Genomic DNA, 16,300 nt, shown 5'->3' on the forward strand with positions numbered 1-16,300 from the left:
GGGTCCTACTGGGCATCTGCAGAGCCCCCGAGGAGGACCTGGGCACCTCAGCGGAATTGGTCTCCGGCGCCCCCCTGACGGTCCTGGGCAAGTTCGTGCCAGAAGTTCGGAAGAAACTCCAGCAGCAGTGCTAACGAGGCTGCGGGACAAGGTAGGGATGCTGGCACTAGTCCCAACCTCCAGGCATGGTCCCACGCCATCCTTCACCCCTAAAGGCCTCCGAGTCTGTGAGTATGTTTTTATTCGCAGGGGCATGCACAGGTCACCTCTGCAGCGGCCATACGAGCGACCCTTCAAAGTGATCCGGCACAACGGATCCACGTATGTCGTGGAGGTGGGTGGCCGGGAAGAGACTTTTACAGTGGACCGCCTCAAACCAGCGCACTTGGACATTGAGCAACCAGTGAGGGTACCAGCACTGCTCCAGTGACGCCGGCCACCCAGGCAAGCCACACAGACTGGGGGCTGCACTCCCCCGATGGACGTTCCTGGGGGGGATGGTGTGGCGGCCTGCACATGTGGGACTTGAACCACCATCAGGAGCCGCGGGCAGACACGCGGTAGCGCGTTTGGAACTACCCGCTCGGGGTGGACCTTCTGGGGACAGTCGGACATCACATTCGCCCTGCGGGTCGCAGGGGCCCATGGGATGGGAGATTTAAGCGCGCGATTTTGGAATCAGTAAAGGTTTTTGAGTTCAGCACGCTGCCTCCGTGTGTTCCTTTAGTAGCGCATTGCATGCGGCCACGATATCCATTAAATATGACAATATCATATCTTTGTTTTTAAGGTTTAGGACACAGTGAATTGCTTTTTCACCATCATAGGTGGTTTGGTTCAAATGGTTAACACCCGCCAATATCCTTGTCGCTTCACATCCTTTCAATAGAAAGGGTTGCAATAAAAAGCAAAACCATGATTTAACAGGCCGAAGTGGTTTACAACCACTGAAGTATTTCTTAAATGTAGTCACTGCTGTACTCTTGGAAACTCGGCAGCCAATTGGCTCACATCCAATTCTGTCAAACATTGTGAAAATGACCAGATAATCGGTTTTAGAAATATTGGATAAGACATTACGGAAGTGGCAGAGCCATTCAGCTCCGGGGACTTGGGTTTGATCCTGACCTTGGGTGCTGTGTGTATGAAATTTCCATGTTCTCCTTGTGGCCAAGGGTTTCTGATAGTTTTCTCCCATAACCTAAAGTTATGCTTGGAGGTTAATTGGCTATTGTGATCTAATCTTTAGAGTAAGTAGGTAACCTAAAAAACCTCGAAGGTCAGTTGATGAGCAAGGGAGAGCGAAGGGACTGTAGTAAAACTCTAAACCTCCATATAGTTCATCGTCTGGCTCCCTAATGTAAATTAGGGAACAAAATATGCAAGCAATACAAAATCGTGTTGGATTTAAAATAGTTAATTGTTGTGCAGGAATTAATTCCGATCTTGTTAAAATATTTTGAATGTATCCCCAGGCTATATACTAACAACTTAATTTATGATTCTTCCTTTACTTAAAGGAATGGCTATAAATTTCTTTACTGTTCGGCACGTGCCATTGGTATGGCAGACATGACAAGAGGGTATTTGCACTGGGTTAACGATAAAGGAACAATCCTTCCTAGAGGACCCTTATTGCTGGCTCCTAGCAGTCTTTTTTCAGCACTTCATAGGTGAGTGGCAGGATCTTCCATCAGTAAGGAATTTGGAAATGTTTTGGTAATCCCTTGACAAAAGTTTATTTTACTGATTCCATGTGTTTATTTCACTAATTTGCTGATTTTTGGTTTGAACAATTACCAAATTGTTATGTTGAGAGTTTGTGGTCATCTAACTTGCCCAGAATTTTTCTTTAACCATTTTTCAAATTCCAAAATGATCTTCAGTATCGTTTTTGTGGGAAATGTGGCCTCATCTGTCTAACCCAGAAAGTTTGGTAGATGAATTAAAGTTAATTTGTGCACAGCCTATCACTAAAGCTTAAACAGATAAAAGCACAGAATGTTATTTTAGCCAGGAATGTTTCACCAATTGATTCATTGGTTTGCAGGAGGATAGAGTGGTCTTGGTTAATGGTAAGCATACTGATTTCCTCATTGACAAGCTCTCTTTGAGAGCAGAAATGTGGTTTAGTTACAGGATGCTTGAATCTGCCACGGTGTCTGAAATGTTGCCTGGAACTCCTAAGATAATCAAAAAGATAGTTGCTAGATTGTGTGTAGTGAGGTTGGTGAACTTTACTAGCAGGGGTTCAGTAACACTCTTTGTAAGCTAGTTTGTAGCTTTATGGTAAACATGTTATTGCTTAAATTACAATTTCTTAATACCGTTTATATTTCTTTAAAAATCAAACTTCCTGTAAGCTATGAGTTTTATAGAAACATTTTCCAACATTAACTTGTGTGATATCTGGGCTAGTAACCAAAGAAGTAAAAAGGTTAATTATTCAAAACTTCTGACAGTTACATTTCCTTGAGGTGGAATTAACTTTACAAATGTTTCCACTATCTGTCATGGATTACTTAGATTTCAACCTGTCCAGTGATCCATGACCGATAGCTGATAGGATTCCAGGCCACAATCCTGGCTAAACATTAGGGGAACTGGTCTTGTGCATAAGCAAAAGACCCAGGCTCCATTCACCTTTCCTGTTTATGGCATTACTAGCAGCATAAGCAATGATAATACACTGTAATCAATTATATGTCTGATGCTGTACCCATTTAATTACAGGGAGGTAATAGAGAAGAAACCAGAAAAATTTAAGATAGAATGTTTGAATGACATCAAAAGTCTGTTTAATGTTTGCAACCAGCCTTTCTATGCTGCTTTTGGGAACCGACCTAACGTAAGTTGCCATAATACTTTCATCCTTAACATTAAAACTGGACTCGTGAATATTTTACAATTGAAAATAAGAATACAAAACTTACGTAAAAATACATTTTTTTGGCCTTGATCTTATAATCTAACAGTGATTTGATAACTTGAGATTTCAGTAACAAAATATTTGGGAAGGGGGAAGAAAGGATTGCAAGATTTCATATCTTACTTGTCCTTTTTTTTAGGATGTCTATGCCTACAAGCAAGTAGGAGTCCCAGACTACAGAATCTTTACAGTTAATCCTAAAGGTGAACTAATACAGGAGCAAACTAGGGGTAATAAATCTTCGTAAGTATTCATTTTGGACCTAGCTGTTTCTTTTACCTCTTCTTTTACCACAGCTGCCCTGTTCGGGAAGCTACACGAGATCAAACAGGATAGAATAGGGAAGTCTCTCGTGTGGAGCCACTGAAACCCTATCGGTGGTGTGTACGGCATGTGTTGATCTTTTTGCTACTGACTGCAAAATGCCCTGGGCAATGCCACAACAAATCCAGTTAAAAACCTGCTTTCTGACTCGCTCAGCATCAGGAAATCAACTACAAATATGCCAAATAGAGAAAGGAAAATGCTGGGAAAACCTCAGGTTAAGCAGCTTGCATAGAAATATTTAGAAGATTTTTTTTTTGTATTACAGTTGCACATCAGTGCACAGGTATTATCTTTTTTTTAATTGTCTGCCTCGGTCATTTTACACTTTTTAACGAAATTACTCCCTTTTCAAATCCAACTGGTTGGTTCAAACAGTGAGGGAAGGTGCCAAGCTAACTTAGAACAGATTGTCTCCACACTTCTACTGTCAATTACAGCTCCCTTGATGCTTTGTCTAAATCTTCTTGCCATTTAAAGACTACAAATCTCAATTCTTGTATCATTCCTGGTTATCCCCGCTCTTGCCCCCATGGATCCAGATACCTACTGCTGCTGTCCAGCTATACTCCTTACACACATTTCCATTACCTATTTTCCATTTATCTAACAGCTCCAAGTTTTCTCTCCTTTCCTTAGTTGACTTCCTTTTACTACTCATGGTAACTCTAAATTTATTACATCCCATACTCTACAATCTTTCGGGTGTTGCAGAAGGTGCTAAATAAAGACAAACTTCAAAATGTCTTCCTATTAACTCATAATTCCAGTTTTCCAAATACTATGCACGGAAGTTCCCACTCTTACCAACCATTCCCTGCACTGCCTTTATTCTCCACAAAAATTCTGAATGTTGACACCAGGTTATTCCTTTACCATAAGACCTCTTCTAAAATTATTTCTCCATTTCCTACATTCTTTTCATTTCTATAATAAAATTAATTTTCCCTGCATTTTGTTTTATATTCAGACATCAAATCAAAGACTAAATCATTATCTGCTCATCAGTTTCTGCACTATTCGTCACCAATATTCCTCTGATGCACAAAATCTATTATTCTCTCCAACTCTAAATTGTGTTGAATCTTCATCTTATAACTTTATCCCTAAATTCTTAATGGCCTCAGTAGGGACAGGTTGGATGCAGGGGAATGATTTCCTCTGGCTGAGAGAGTGCAGAACCAGAAGTCAATAATAGGGCTAGGTCATTTAGGACTGAGACAAGGGGAAAATTTCTTCATTCAGGGTGGTAAGTATCTATCTTAGTGGTCTCATGAATTTGATTGTGTTTTAAGAGGTGACCAAGAAGATTGATGAAGGCAAGGCAGTAGGTATTTATCTACATGGAGTTAGCAAGGCCTTTGATAAGGTCCCAAATGGTAAGCTGGTATGGAAGATTAGATCACATGGGATTCAGGGTGAGCTAGCCAACTAGATACAAAATAGGCTTAGTGGAAGGTTGTTTGTCAGATCGGAGTTCTGTGACCCAACAATGTGCCACAGGGATCGGTGCTGGGTCCACTGTTGTTCGTTATCTATATTAACAATTTAGATGAGAATGTCCTTGGCATGATTAGTCAGGTTGTGGATGACACCAAAACTGGTGGTATAGTGGACAGTGAAGAAGGTTGTCTAAGATTACAACGGGATCTAGATCAAATGGGAAAGTGGGCATGGGAATGACAGATGGAATTTAACTCAGACAAGTGCGAAGTGTTGCATTTTGCTAAGTTTCTAATTCCTGCTGAATATTGGAGGGACCTGCAGTACAATCCCATCAAAGTGACTGCTCCCCTCTGTTCTGGGTTCCACCCATGTAGCCTCACTGGACACTTCCTTAGGAATATCCCAAGTACTGCTGTGATGTTTTCGCTAATCAATAAAGCAACCCCCCCCCTTCCTCTTTTACCTCTGTCATGCCTGTAACTTATGTAGCCAGAACATTGAGCTGCCAGTCCTGCCCATTCTGCAACCATGTTTCTGTAATGGCTATAATATCCCAGATGTACCTAATCACTGAGTTCATTTGCCTTGCCTGTCAGGCTTCTTGCATTAAAATAAATACAGTGTAGCCTATGAGGCCTTCCTTGCTCCCTGTCCTGCTCCTGTCTGTGCTGAAACATATTATTTGCCACTGATCAAGACTACTACTGCAACTGAAATGAACTGCAAGTGTAATGGAAATTCATGTGTCACAATACCTTTTACTGTTGTACCAAAGAAACAAGTCAGCAAGATCTCAAATTTAGGTCTTAGTCAGTACTGAGGGAGCTAATCCCCACTTATCCATTGCCCCTAAACTGGGAAGTTTATGTTCAGCAATAAAAACAGATTGCTGAAAATACTCATCAGGTCAAGTAGAATCTGTGGAGCAGAGTTAACACTTCAGGTCAGTGACCTTTCATCAGAACTTTTTGAAGTTATGGTTCAATCATGATCAACATTTATAATCATTCTGTGATCCTTGCTGGAGAGTGTTAATGAGGACAGTGCTTGGCTTGTAGTATCTCCATTTAACTCCCTTCCATGTATAAAAATGTTTGAGGGTCTGTCTCAGCTTGTATATAAATAAGGACTTGGGTAAGGTAACAGAGACGCTCAATAAGAGATGCTCCAGTTTTACCCAAGAAAATTGGAGATGATGCTAGGATGTAGGAGCATAAATTCCATAATTTTAAAAATGTATTGCTTTTCATTCAATGTTTATGTGTAATAAGTGAATTTATATCACCAGTAATTTCAATGCAGAAATTTTATTTTGCATCCCATCTACGTATTTCATGGGATGTTAATAAGAATGTTCTTGATTTTTTAAAAAAAATACATTTAACTACCTCAAGAAAAAAGTGTTCTGATTTCAACCCTTCTCTCTCCTTTTTAGGTATATTAGATTGAGTGAGCTTGTTGAACATGTCTTCCCTTTGCTCAGTCAAGAACAGTGTTCTGCTTTTATTTATCCAGAATACAGTTACTTCAACTATTGGCGAGATGTGCTGCCAAGTATCAGTATGGAAGAACTTAATTAGGTATTGGTATTCATTGAACTCTTGTCAAAGAAATTCCAAGTACTGTTTATACTTTACAAGAAATCTGATTCGGGTACAGATTAATGAAGATTTTTATTTTGTGTACTGATTTCAATTGTTGTAGAAGCATGATAACACAGTTAATACCAGCACAATTCTCAGGAATATAGCCCAGTGTTCATTTTACCAATTGGTTGCAGCAGAAGGAAAACCATGATTTTAGTCATGAGCTGTGTCTTTATACAAAAGCATTGCATATACTGTTAGTACTCTACTCTCATCCTTCCAGTTGCTACTTCTAGTAACTTTTTAAACAAAACAGCTTTGTTTAGAGTAGAGACAATGCAGTATATTGAAAGTGACAATATTTTTAATACCAGGAAAATGGGCTTGATCTGTTGAATATAATGGAATCTAACAATAACTAAAATGTCCAATTACAGTTTGTAGCAATGATCTGAATCATGTTGCAAAACCTCATGCTATTTGGTGCTGCTTCACCTGTAGTGTAAATGAATGCCAATTTTGTATGTGTTTTCAATTGTAAAAAAAAATCATGAAACAAATTGCACTTTCATTCTATAAAATCAGATGTGTACCTGATCACTCAAATGGAAGAGAAAAAGTCTGCATGTAACCTGACACTCATTACAACCATTGACTATTTTTGTGTAGGCAGGCTACTTGTAACTTTTATGTATTTTATAACCTATTGCCATATACATTATCTATTCTCTCATGAATGCCTTCAATTGGTAAAATAATGTTTGTCAGCCTTGTTAGAGTAGAAAAGGAAGTGTTTTACATTGAGGCATTTCACATTACAGCAAGGGATTCTTTCTATGAAAGATGTAGATTAGTGTGTTATGAAAACACATGAAAAGATAATTATCTTTAAAGTGCTTAAATTGGATATATTATACTGGTGAAAGATAAATAATCATATTTCTTAGATTAACTGTTCTTCACTTTAAACTATCTCTGCCAGAAATGTTTCATTTTTCCAAAGAGCAAGAAATTATGAATTGTTTTAATCACCCGTCCTGCACAAATTCTAGGGGGGCCACCTTATAATCAGTTATAATCCTGGTAAAAGGTTTACAGAATGTTCTCACACCTGTACACATTGTGTTCATTTACTAGCCTCATCAAATTTAGTTTAAAAACTACGGAAATTATACACAGTAACATTTTGTGTTGATCATTTGATATGTTTCTGATCATAAATAGTATTTGCACACATTATCATGAGAAAGTTTAATACATGGAAACTTGGTTTATGTATGCTGATTTCTGATGACCACAGCACAGTTGCTTTGTCCAGCTTGAATTTCAGTGATTGTATTAGTAAATGTATCAGTATTATATGGCAGAATGTGTACCATTATACCCATGTTTAACACAATCTTGCTGAGACATTTATTATTGAGTCATGGAATAAATATAACATGAGAAACCTTGTATTTCTGTGTGATCTCATGTATTCTGTTAGCAGAAAATGAGACTATCACCAAATAATTTGAAGAGGTAATCTTGTTTCATGGTGGGTTGAAACTGGGAGTTTACACTTGAGTAGCAGGGCCACTGATCATTTGTATTACAATGCTGGGGTGCAGATGAGATGGTAGGGGAGCTTAACCAGAAAATTCTGATACACATTTTCCCAAAAGTCTCAAGCTCTGATCTTCAGGGGTGAATATTGGCAAGTTTTAGCTTTGAGATAAGAATGTTGATTTGACTGGATCCTACATGTGCTAAACAACTAGTAAATGTATACAACTGGGCAAAAGGAAAGCACATTGTAACTTTGCTCCCTGCAGAAATGGGTCTGCTGCATCAAATGGAAATGGTCAACAGTATAACTGAAAGATAAAGTAGTAGAGAATGTTAATTTTTGGTGTTAATGCCATATTCAAAATTTGACTGTGGAGAATGTCCACTTCATTGACAGTGAGGGAAGGTATTATGGAACTTCAAATAAAGCTATAACCAAGTTTCTCTCTAGTTTATACCTTTTTGGTATATCACCACTAGGATTCTGAATATTAATGGAGCAGAAAAAATTGTGATGCTTCAGCCCAACAATCAACTTTTATTAGAATCACATATAGAATGATTTGCCTAGCAGTATTTGTTCAATTGACTTTGTACTGGTTTGACATTACATAAATATTACTCCACCCATGAAAACAATATTTATCATTGTGTATTGATGTACATTATTCAATTATTTTAATGCCAATGAAATGCAACATACAAGGTAAGCAATAAAATTGTGCATGTTTTAAAAAATATATAGGGTTAATCAATCTGTAATGGTGAATAGGATTAACAACCTTATAAAATGATAATCTATCCTCACTGGTAACAATACTTGAGACCAGATCATTCTCCTGATAAAATGTGTCAGAAATTCAGCTTCATTCCAAGTGCAAAGTTTGTATCTACTTTGGATTCAAAATAACTTGTTTGTCTTCAACTTTTTGGAGTCTGGGGGAGAAAGGGAAGATTCTCCACAGACACTGTCTGACTCAAGTATTTCTGGTGATTTGTTGTTTCAGAATTCCAGCATCTGCAGTTTTTTTTTCTTTTTAAAACTGAAGATCCAATTTACTTGAACATTACCATATTATGAATATTTCATTTTAAAAGATCTATTCTAACATCCTCCAAGCTTAAAAGGACTTCCAATATTGGAACAGTGAAACAAGGTACTGCCCAATAGCAGTGGTGGGGAGGATATGTGAACATTTCATTTGGGCCTTACCATGTCTTCATCTGTATACTTAAGTGAGGGTCTTGGTGCCATAAAAAGAGAACTTAAAGTAAATTAGTGAATGATTTTTTTTATAAAATCTTAAATGTATTGTCTGAAATTAAAATCTTGTAGCTCTAACAGTATAGATGAGTATGGAAATGTATTCAGCGATTATATTTTAAGTTACATTACTATTTCAAATGTCCTTTATTGAAATGAGTTTCTCTGGCTGGTTTAAAAAAAAATTATAATGGGACACTTACTTATCTAATCTGTATGAATTATTAACATTTTCATCTTAATTCCAAAAGGCAACCTAGAATTACATTTGTTATTGGAAACTACTAACAAAAAACTGATACTCATACACTTGCAACTATTAAGAAACTGGCAATGGAGTATTTTGTTTAAAATGTCAAAAATGGAAATGGCTCTCCACCCCCCCCCCCCCCCCCCCCCCCAAAATAAAAACAATGTTGTCTTAACATTTTGGCAAAATGCATAAGTCAATTTTGTGCTCACAGTATGCAGGAACATGTAGCAAGAGAGCACAAGACAAGATTTTATCTATGCAATGTACCATAACATTTTTAGATCTGACTTGAGGTATTGATTTTGTTGGTATGCACCAAAGCTACTCTGGATTGACTTGTTGCAAGTATAATAAACTACTGTGTCCATTAACACCAAGTTTGCATATAATAAAGCACAGTACATGTTTAAATTATTACCTTAAATCTTTGCACCTTTGCAACTATGATGCAATTTTAATTGTTCTAATCAATTTACTCCAAAGAGTTGTTGCATAGAAAAATTTACATTGGTGGATTAGTGATACCATAGAAAAAAACATTAGATTGAATGCAATCTTAATTGAAATTTGAGGACAAGTTTGCTAAGCTTTATGGAACATTTCCCCTTGATTCAAATAAACAGTGAAGGTAAAGGGGAAAATCATGTTTGCTGAATTAAAACTAGACATTCAACAATATGACTGAAAATTACTACCCAGAAAATATTTTTAAAAATCGAAGCAAAATTTTGGCCATCCCATGAATATAGTTTGCTCATCCTTAACTATGTAATACAACAATGACCTTTCCTCAGCTGACTGAAGTTGGAATCTTCCAGCTGTGGACATTCTGGTAAACTTTGTCAACAAGTGAAAATATGTTTAAAAGTTAATCTTTAACTCTCCACTGGAAATACTTTTAGATAGTATAATGAACTGTGATCATAATCCTATTACTAAAAGGTTATTTAAAAGTCTTCAATAGTAAAATCATAAGTCAGAAGCTTATCCAGAATTCTAACTTTGTGGAATTAGTCCTTAAAATTGAATTGACATTTTATAAAATAGTGTTTTTTTGACTGTCAGATTCAGGAATATCCACATCCCTTCACACACCCTAAGTTGATGTGTTTTTAAACTTTTTTTTTGGCCTACTTTCAAGTTGGCTAGCTCTGAGGGGATGTTTCATATAGCAAAGTTCCACTGAAAGTTGAATATATTTCATCTGTGTTAACTAGTTTACCATCAATCACTACAACACTCACTTCATCTCCAACTTTAAGATTCAGAATCAGGTTGAAGGTCCCAACTCCTCCACAAATCTCTCTCCTCAGAAAGGGTCTTTGAGATTCCAGCAGTTCTCTCTGATAGCCAGAAGTGTCCATCTGCATGATACTTTGATTAGAAACAGAGAGGATTGCTTCAATGTGTTCATTCCTCTGTGGAGCAAGGACTGCAGTGATAAGGTACTGTCCCTCAAAGGGAGCTGTAAATACACCTGGAATAAAGTCAAAAGATAACCCATGATCAAGAACTTTTATAAACATTTTTACTTTGCATTTTAATTTTATTTTAAACAGATTGCAAAAATGGCACGGGAGACATTTACCCATTCTGTTTCCTTGGCTGTTAAAAGAACTAACTTACCATCTTACACTAAAGCAAAATTTAGAACTTACTAGAAATCTGAAAACATCAAATACAGAGCAGTTTTGTTTGTTTTTTGCTCAACCTCCATCCCATCCTCAGTTACATAATTAAACTGGCAGTTGTGTCAAGTTACAGGAATAAACCATTAACCCTCCAGAGATGCTGCCTTTTCAGCAATGTGTTCTACCCTAAAAGTGGAGATCTGCTAATATATGCAATATCATTACACTAAAATGATTTGGTATTGCTTCAGTACATTTGCCATTCTACTGTAGCATCAACTGCCGTAGTTTTCTCCCTGTTCCACAATTTGTCATTGCTCCACACTGGGGAAACAAGGCAGATTCGGTGAATGCTTCGCAGAACACCTCTGGTCAGCCTGCTAGCACAAGCACCAGCCTTCCATTTCTGTCATGTTAGTTCTCCAGTGCAGTCCAACTGCTGTTGGTCTCATTTCCAAAAAACTCGACACAAACTTGGGGAACACCAATTAGTCTTCCACTGGGAGCATTATACCTACTAGTCATTGAATCAACCATTTCAGATGTGTCTTTTTCCAGCATTTCTCTTTTTTGTAATTTCAGATTTCACTCATCTATCTCTACCATCTCCAGACCTATCTTTCTTTTGTTACTCATTAATGACTTTTTCATCCAACATCATTACCACTTGTTATTCAATCTCTTCTGCATTCTCTCCATCCCTCTCCCCTCCTGTTTTGTCTAGAACTTGTTCCAATTCTGGAAAGTCATCAACCTGAATTATTAACCGATTTTTTTTTTCCTTCACTGACCTGAGCATTTCCAGCATTTGTTTTGCACCATTCTTCAATTTCCATCCCTAGTCTACTAGGCAATAATTTGTTCTGATATAAAAGTTAGGAATATGATTTTGTACATCATTTCAAATTCTAAAATGCTTTAAAGGCAGTGAAAATACTGATTTCTTAGTGTATCTGGACAATAGAAAATCAACTGTTGTGCATAGTCTCCACTATTTTTTTCACAGCTTTTGTTAAGTCTTTAGAAATACTAGATTAGCCACACTGGATAATGAGGTGAACTAGTTTCAGAAAAAGTCAAACCTTTTATTCTTTTCAATTTGTCAATAGTGTAAGTTTTTTTTCCCACATTCCTTATTTGCAGAGTTTAGCTTGTGGAAAAATAAATGGGACAACTCGCTAAAGTTGTATGGCTGGCGCAATTTGGTCTGCAAAATTTAACCCACATCAATCCTACCAAAAAATTAGTTGTGTAGAGTGGAAAATGGATAGTCCTAGCACTTAATAAATACAAAGAAGTAAGGGGGGAGAAAACAAACCTGATTGAACAGTTACCTGTATCTGTACTGTAGTGATGTCCATCATTAACTAAAACTTTATCGAATCGGATAATCCCTGCATTGCCAACAAATGGTTTTTTGGTCAGGCCTACAGAAAAGGCCACGTGCTTTCGAACAACTGTACTCCCTGGAAGGAAGAAAATGTGTCAGACAGCATCACATGAACACAATACTGTGAATATCTCATACAGTAGAATTCTATTTCAGTTGCACAATATTTATACAGAACAGTTCACTGGGGAACATTTCTAAAAATTAAGGTGAAAGTATAAGGGTCATATCGAGGAGACTGGCCAATGATTTTGACAGACTCAGAAGACTGTGTCTGATTGCCCTGTGAAATTCCAGTCCTGCTGGAATTTTTCAAGTGAATTGCCTTTGAAATGCTGCATCAGTAGGATCAGAGACCTTTGATTTCAAAGAAGATTGGAGGCTGTAGCTCCAACCTCCGTTCTATCAAAGACTGTCGGATATATCCTGAGGGTAGGGTTTCTGCACAGAAGCACCTGAGTTCTGACTGTCGTCCAGACTTCACAGCCAAGGGCAAGCAAGATTGGCCCTCGGCATTTAACACATTTGTATAAGGTCAACAGCCAGCCAGCAAGCAAGCTTGGTCCAAAATCCAACTTCCTAGCTTGAAATGAACATTGAACTCTCCCATTTCAGATAAACTGCTCCCCCTCGATCCCTTTCTCTCTCCTCCTGATCTACCCAGTTCTTCCTACACTTACCCCCAACCCATCACCTTTTCTCTACCCACTCCATCTACGTATCACCCACACACTCTTTCCACTGTTTCCATCTGCCCTCCCCACCTTTCTATCATCTGCAGCCTTTTGTTGCCTCCATCTATCAACCACCAGCCTTTTTTACTCTCCCTTCCTACCCTGGATCCACCCATCACCTGCCAGCTCTTTATACTGGCTATCTGCCTTCGCTCTTTCAGTCCAGATGGAGGGTCTCGCCTCAAAATGTTAACTGTCTATTCTGCTCCATAGATAACCAGGTCATCTTCATGCTGTTAGTTGTATTACATTGTGTCAAGGAGGTAACCAAGAGGGTAGATGGGGCTATATGGACTTTAGCAAGGCCTTTGACAAGGTCCATCATGGCAGGCTAGTCGAGAAGGTTAGATCCCATGGGATTTAGGGGGAGATAGCGGATTAGATTCATAATTGGCTCAGTGGTAGGAAGCAAAAGGTGATGGTTGAAGGTTGAAGGTTGAAGGTTGATTCTCAGATTGGAGGCCCGTGTCTAGTTGTGTGCCACAGGGGTCAGTGCTGGGATCTTCTATATATATATGATTTGGATGTGAATGTATAAGGTATGGTTAGTAACTTTGCAGATGATACTAAAATAGGTGGTAGTGTAGAAGATTATGAAAAATTACAGGGGTATCTTGATCAGCTAGGTATGTGGGCTGAGGATTGGCAAATAGCTTTCAATCCAAATAAATGTGAGGTATTGCATTTTAGGAGATCAAACCAGGGTAGGATTTATACAGTGAGTGGTAGGGACCTGGGAGCGCAAGTGCATAGTCCGCCGAAAGTGGTGTCACAGGTAGATGGGGTGGTGAGGAAGGTGTTTGGTGGGCTGGCCTTCATCAGTCAGGGCACTGAGTGGAGTTGGGACATTATGTTGTAGTTGTATGGGACATTAGTGTGGCCACAGTTGGAGTATTGTGTACAGTTTGGTCGCCCTGTTATAGGAAAGATGTTATTAAACTAGAAATAGTGCATAAGAGACTTACCAGGATGTTGCTGAACTTAGGGGCCTGAGTTATGAGGAGGGTTTGCATAGACTAGGACTTCCCTGGAATGTGGGAGCTTGAGGGGTGACCTGATAGAGGTGTATAAGATCATGAGGGACATAGACAGGGTGAAGGCACATAGTCTTTTTCCAGGGGTGGGGATGCTAAAGACAAGAGGACATAGGTGTGAGATCAGAGGCGAGAGATTTAAAAGGGACATCAGGGACAGCATCTTCATGCAAAGGGTGGTGTGTATTTGGAATGAGCTGCCAGGAATAGTGAAAGTGGCATAGTAGCAACATTTAAAAGCCACCTAGATGTACGTGGATAGGAGAGATTTAGAGGGCTCTGGGCCAAATATGGGCAGGCAGAACTAGCTCACTGGGCAATATAGTTGGCATGGATGAGTTGGGCCAAAGGGTCTGTTTCCATGCTGTACAACCCTAACTAATGTTGCATTGTGTCATCCATGTCATCCTAGTAGGCTAACGTTACTCTCTACGAGGCGACGGTGAGTGCGTTTGAGAGACCCATGTGATAAAAAATTGTCAGGCATATGTGGAACTCTGTGACATTATAGGTAGCAGTGACCATCACATTTTCAGTGCACTGTGGACAACATATCACCCAAACTTAATACTATTTAAGAATATCCAGAAGCGAAGTTGCCATTTACAGATTTCAGAAAAGAGCAGTCAAAACACCAAAACTAAAATCTGAATTAAAAATTCAATGGTAACATTAATTTACTACAGCAAACAAAATTCTGTTTTTCTCTCTCTCCACAAACTGAAAAACCAAACTTAATTCCTTCACTCTCTAGAGGCTGCCTGACCAGCTTGGTGCTATTCAGTATTTTATTTTGAATATTTGAGCACTTGTCACAGTTTTCCATTAATTCATGAAAATATGCCAATGCCAAAACCCAAACAACTGGACAGTTACAAAGCAGCAAATGGGAGCGATCCTATGACCCAATGACACTAATACCACACCATCACAGCACAGTTGTATAGTTGAACTGACTCGAATGAGCTGTAGTGTCTTTCTGGTAGAGTAAATGGTGTTGCCGTAGACATGTTATAAATGTCTACAGAATGTATTTGACTGTCATGAATGTGTACTTGCATTTGGTACTATTAGGGACTTGCATAGGAAATTGTTTAGAGTCTGGGACACTTATATCATTGAAACTGTCATTCTCTGACCTGAGATTCTAACACTGGCTGTGGAAAAGCTATGAGTGTACCTTTGCTGCTGAAAACTAGTTTTGCGATTATTAACACAGAATCAGCACAGATTTTCTCTCTTTCTGATCCAAGCTAAGAAAACAGGACTGTAGAAGGAGCCTAACTGCAACAAATATTTGTAGAGTCATGCACACCAAAACAGGCCTTTCAGCTCATCATATCTAGGCCAACCTTTGTAGTTGTCTGGAGTAGTCCCATTTACCCACATTTGGGCTGTAGCCTTCTAGGTGTTGTTTAAATGCTGCAAGTACTTGCCCACCATCTCCACAGGCAGTGTGTTCTAGATTCCAACTACTCTGTGGGGAAAAAGTCCCCACTCAGATCCTCTGACCTCAAATACCTATGCCCTCTTAGGAAAATGATTCTAATTACCTATCCTATCCCCTTCATAGTTACATATACCTCTATCAGGTCAACCCTCAGTCCCCTCCGCTTGAGGGAAAACAAACCCAGACCATCCAATCTCTCATAACTAAAATGCTCCGATCCAGGCAACATCCACTGGATCTAATTGTTTGGACCAGCCTATCATGTGGGACCTTGTCAGAGGCATTGCTGAATAGACAACATCTACTCAATATATTTAGTCACATCTTCAAAAAGTTCAATTCAATTAGTGAGACAGGATTTTCTATGCACAAAAGCATGCTAACTATCCCTAATCAATCCCTGCCTTTCCAAGTGTAAATAGAGTATAGAACACTACAGCACAGTACAGGCCCTTTGGCCCACAATGTTGTGCCGACATTTTATCCTGCTCTAATATCTATCTAATTCTTCCCTCCCACATAGACCTCAATTTCTCTATCATTCAAATAAATCCAGTTCCTTGGAATTTTTTCCAATGATTTTACTACTCACTGGTCTGTACTTATCTGGCTTATCCCTGCTGCCCTTCTTGAATAAAGGAACCAATTTTGCTATCATCCAGTGACATGTACCTTACCTGTGGCTAGTAAAGATATATAAAGAAAACTTCA

The 16,300-nt window shown here is 38.7% G+C and overlaps 2 protein-coding genes across 3 annotated transcripts in view; one reads left to right on the plus strand and one right to left on the minus strand.

Moving 5' to 3' along the window:
* Positions 1-7,755, plus strand: part of lpin2 (lipin 2) — an 89,888-nt gene extending 82,133 nt beyond the window's left edge. For both annotated transcript variants that reach the window (XM_052023366.1, XM_052023365.1), the window contains exons 17-20: positions 1,521-1,673; positions 2,734-2,848; positions 3,069-3,172; positions 6,135-7,755. In XM_052023366.1, coding sequence (XP_051879326.1) covers positions 1,521-1,673; positions 2,734-2,848; positions 3,069-3,172; positions 6,135-6,279 — 517 coding nt within the window. In that variant the 3' untranslated portion in view covers positions 6,280-7,755. The remainder of the gene's footprint in view (positions 1-1,520; positions 1,674-2,733; positions 2,849-3,068; positions 3,173-6,134) is intronic.
* Positions 7,756-9,573: 1,818 nt separating this feature from the next.
* Positions 9,574-16,300, minus strand: part of LOC127574402 (EMILIN-2-like) — a 64,909-nt gene continuing 58,182 nt past the window's right edge. Inside the window, exons 7-8 of the mRNA XM_052023401.1 lie at positions 12,316-12,447; positions 9,574-10,827 (exon numbers count right to left, since the gene is read on the minus strand). Coding sequence (XP_051879361.1) covers positions 10,496-10,827; positions 12,316-12,447 — 464 coding nt within the window. The 3' untranslated portion in view covers positions 9,574-10,495. The remainder of the gene's footprint in view (positions 10,828-12,315; positions 12,448-16,300) is intronic.

Source organism: Pristis pectinata, chromosome 9, assembly GCF_009764475.1.
Source record: "Pristis pectinata isolate sPriPec2 chromosome 9, sPriPec2.1.pri, whole genome shotgun sequence".
Lineage (NCBI taxonomy): Eukaryota > Metazoa > Chordata > Chondrichthyes > Rhinopristiformes > Pristidae > Pristis > Pristis pectinata.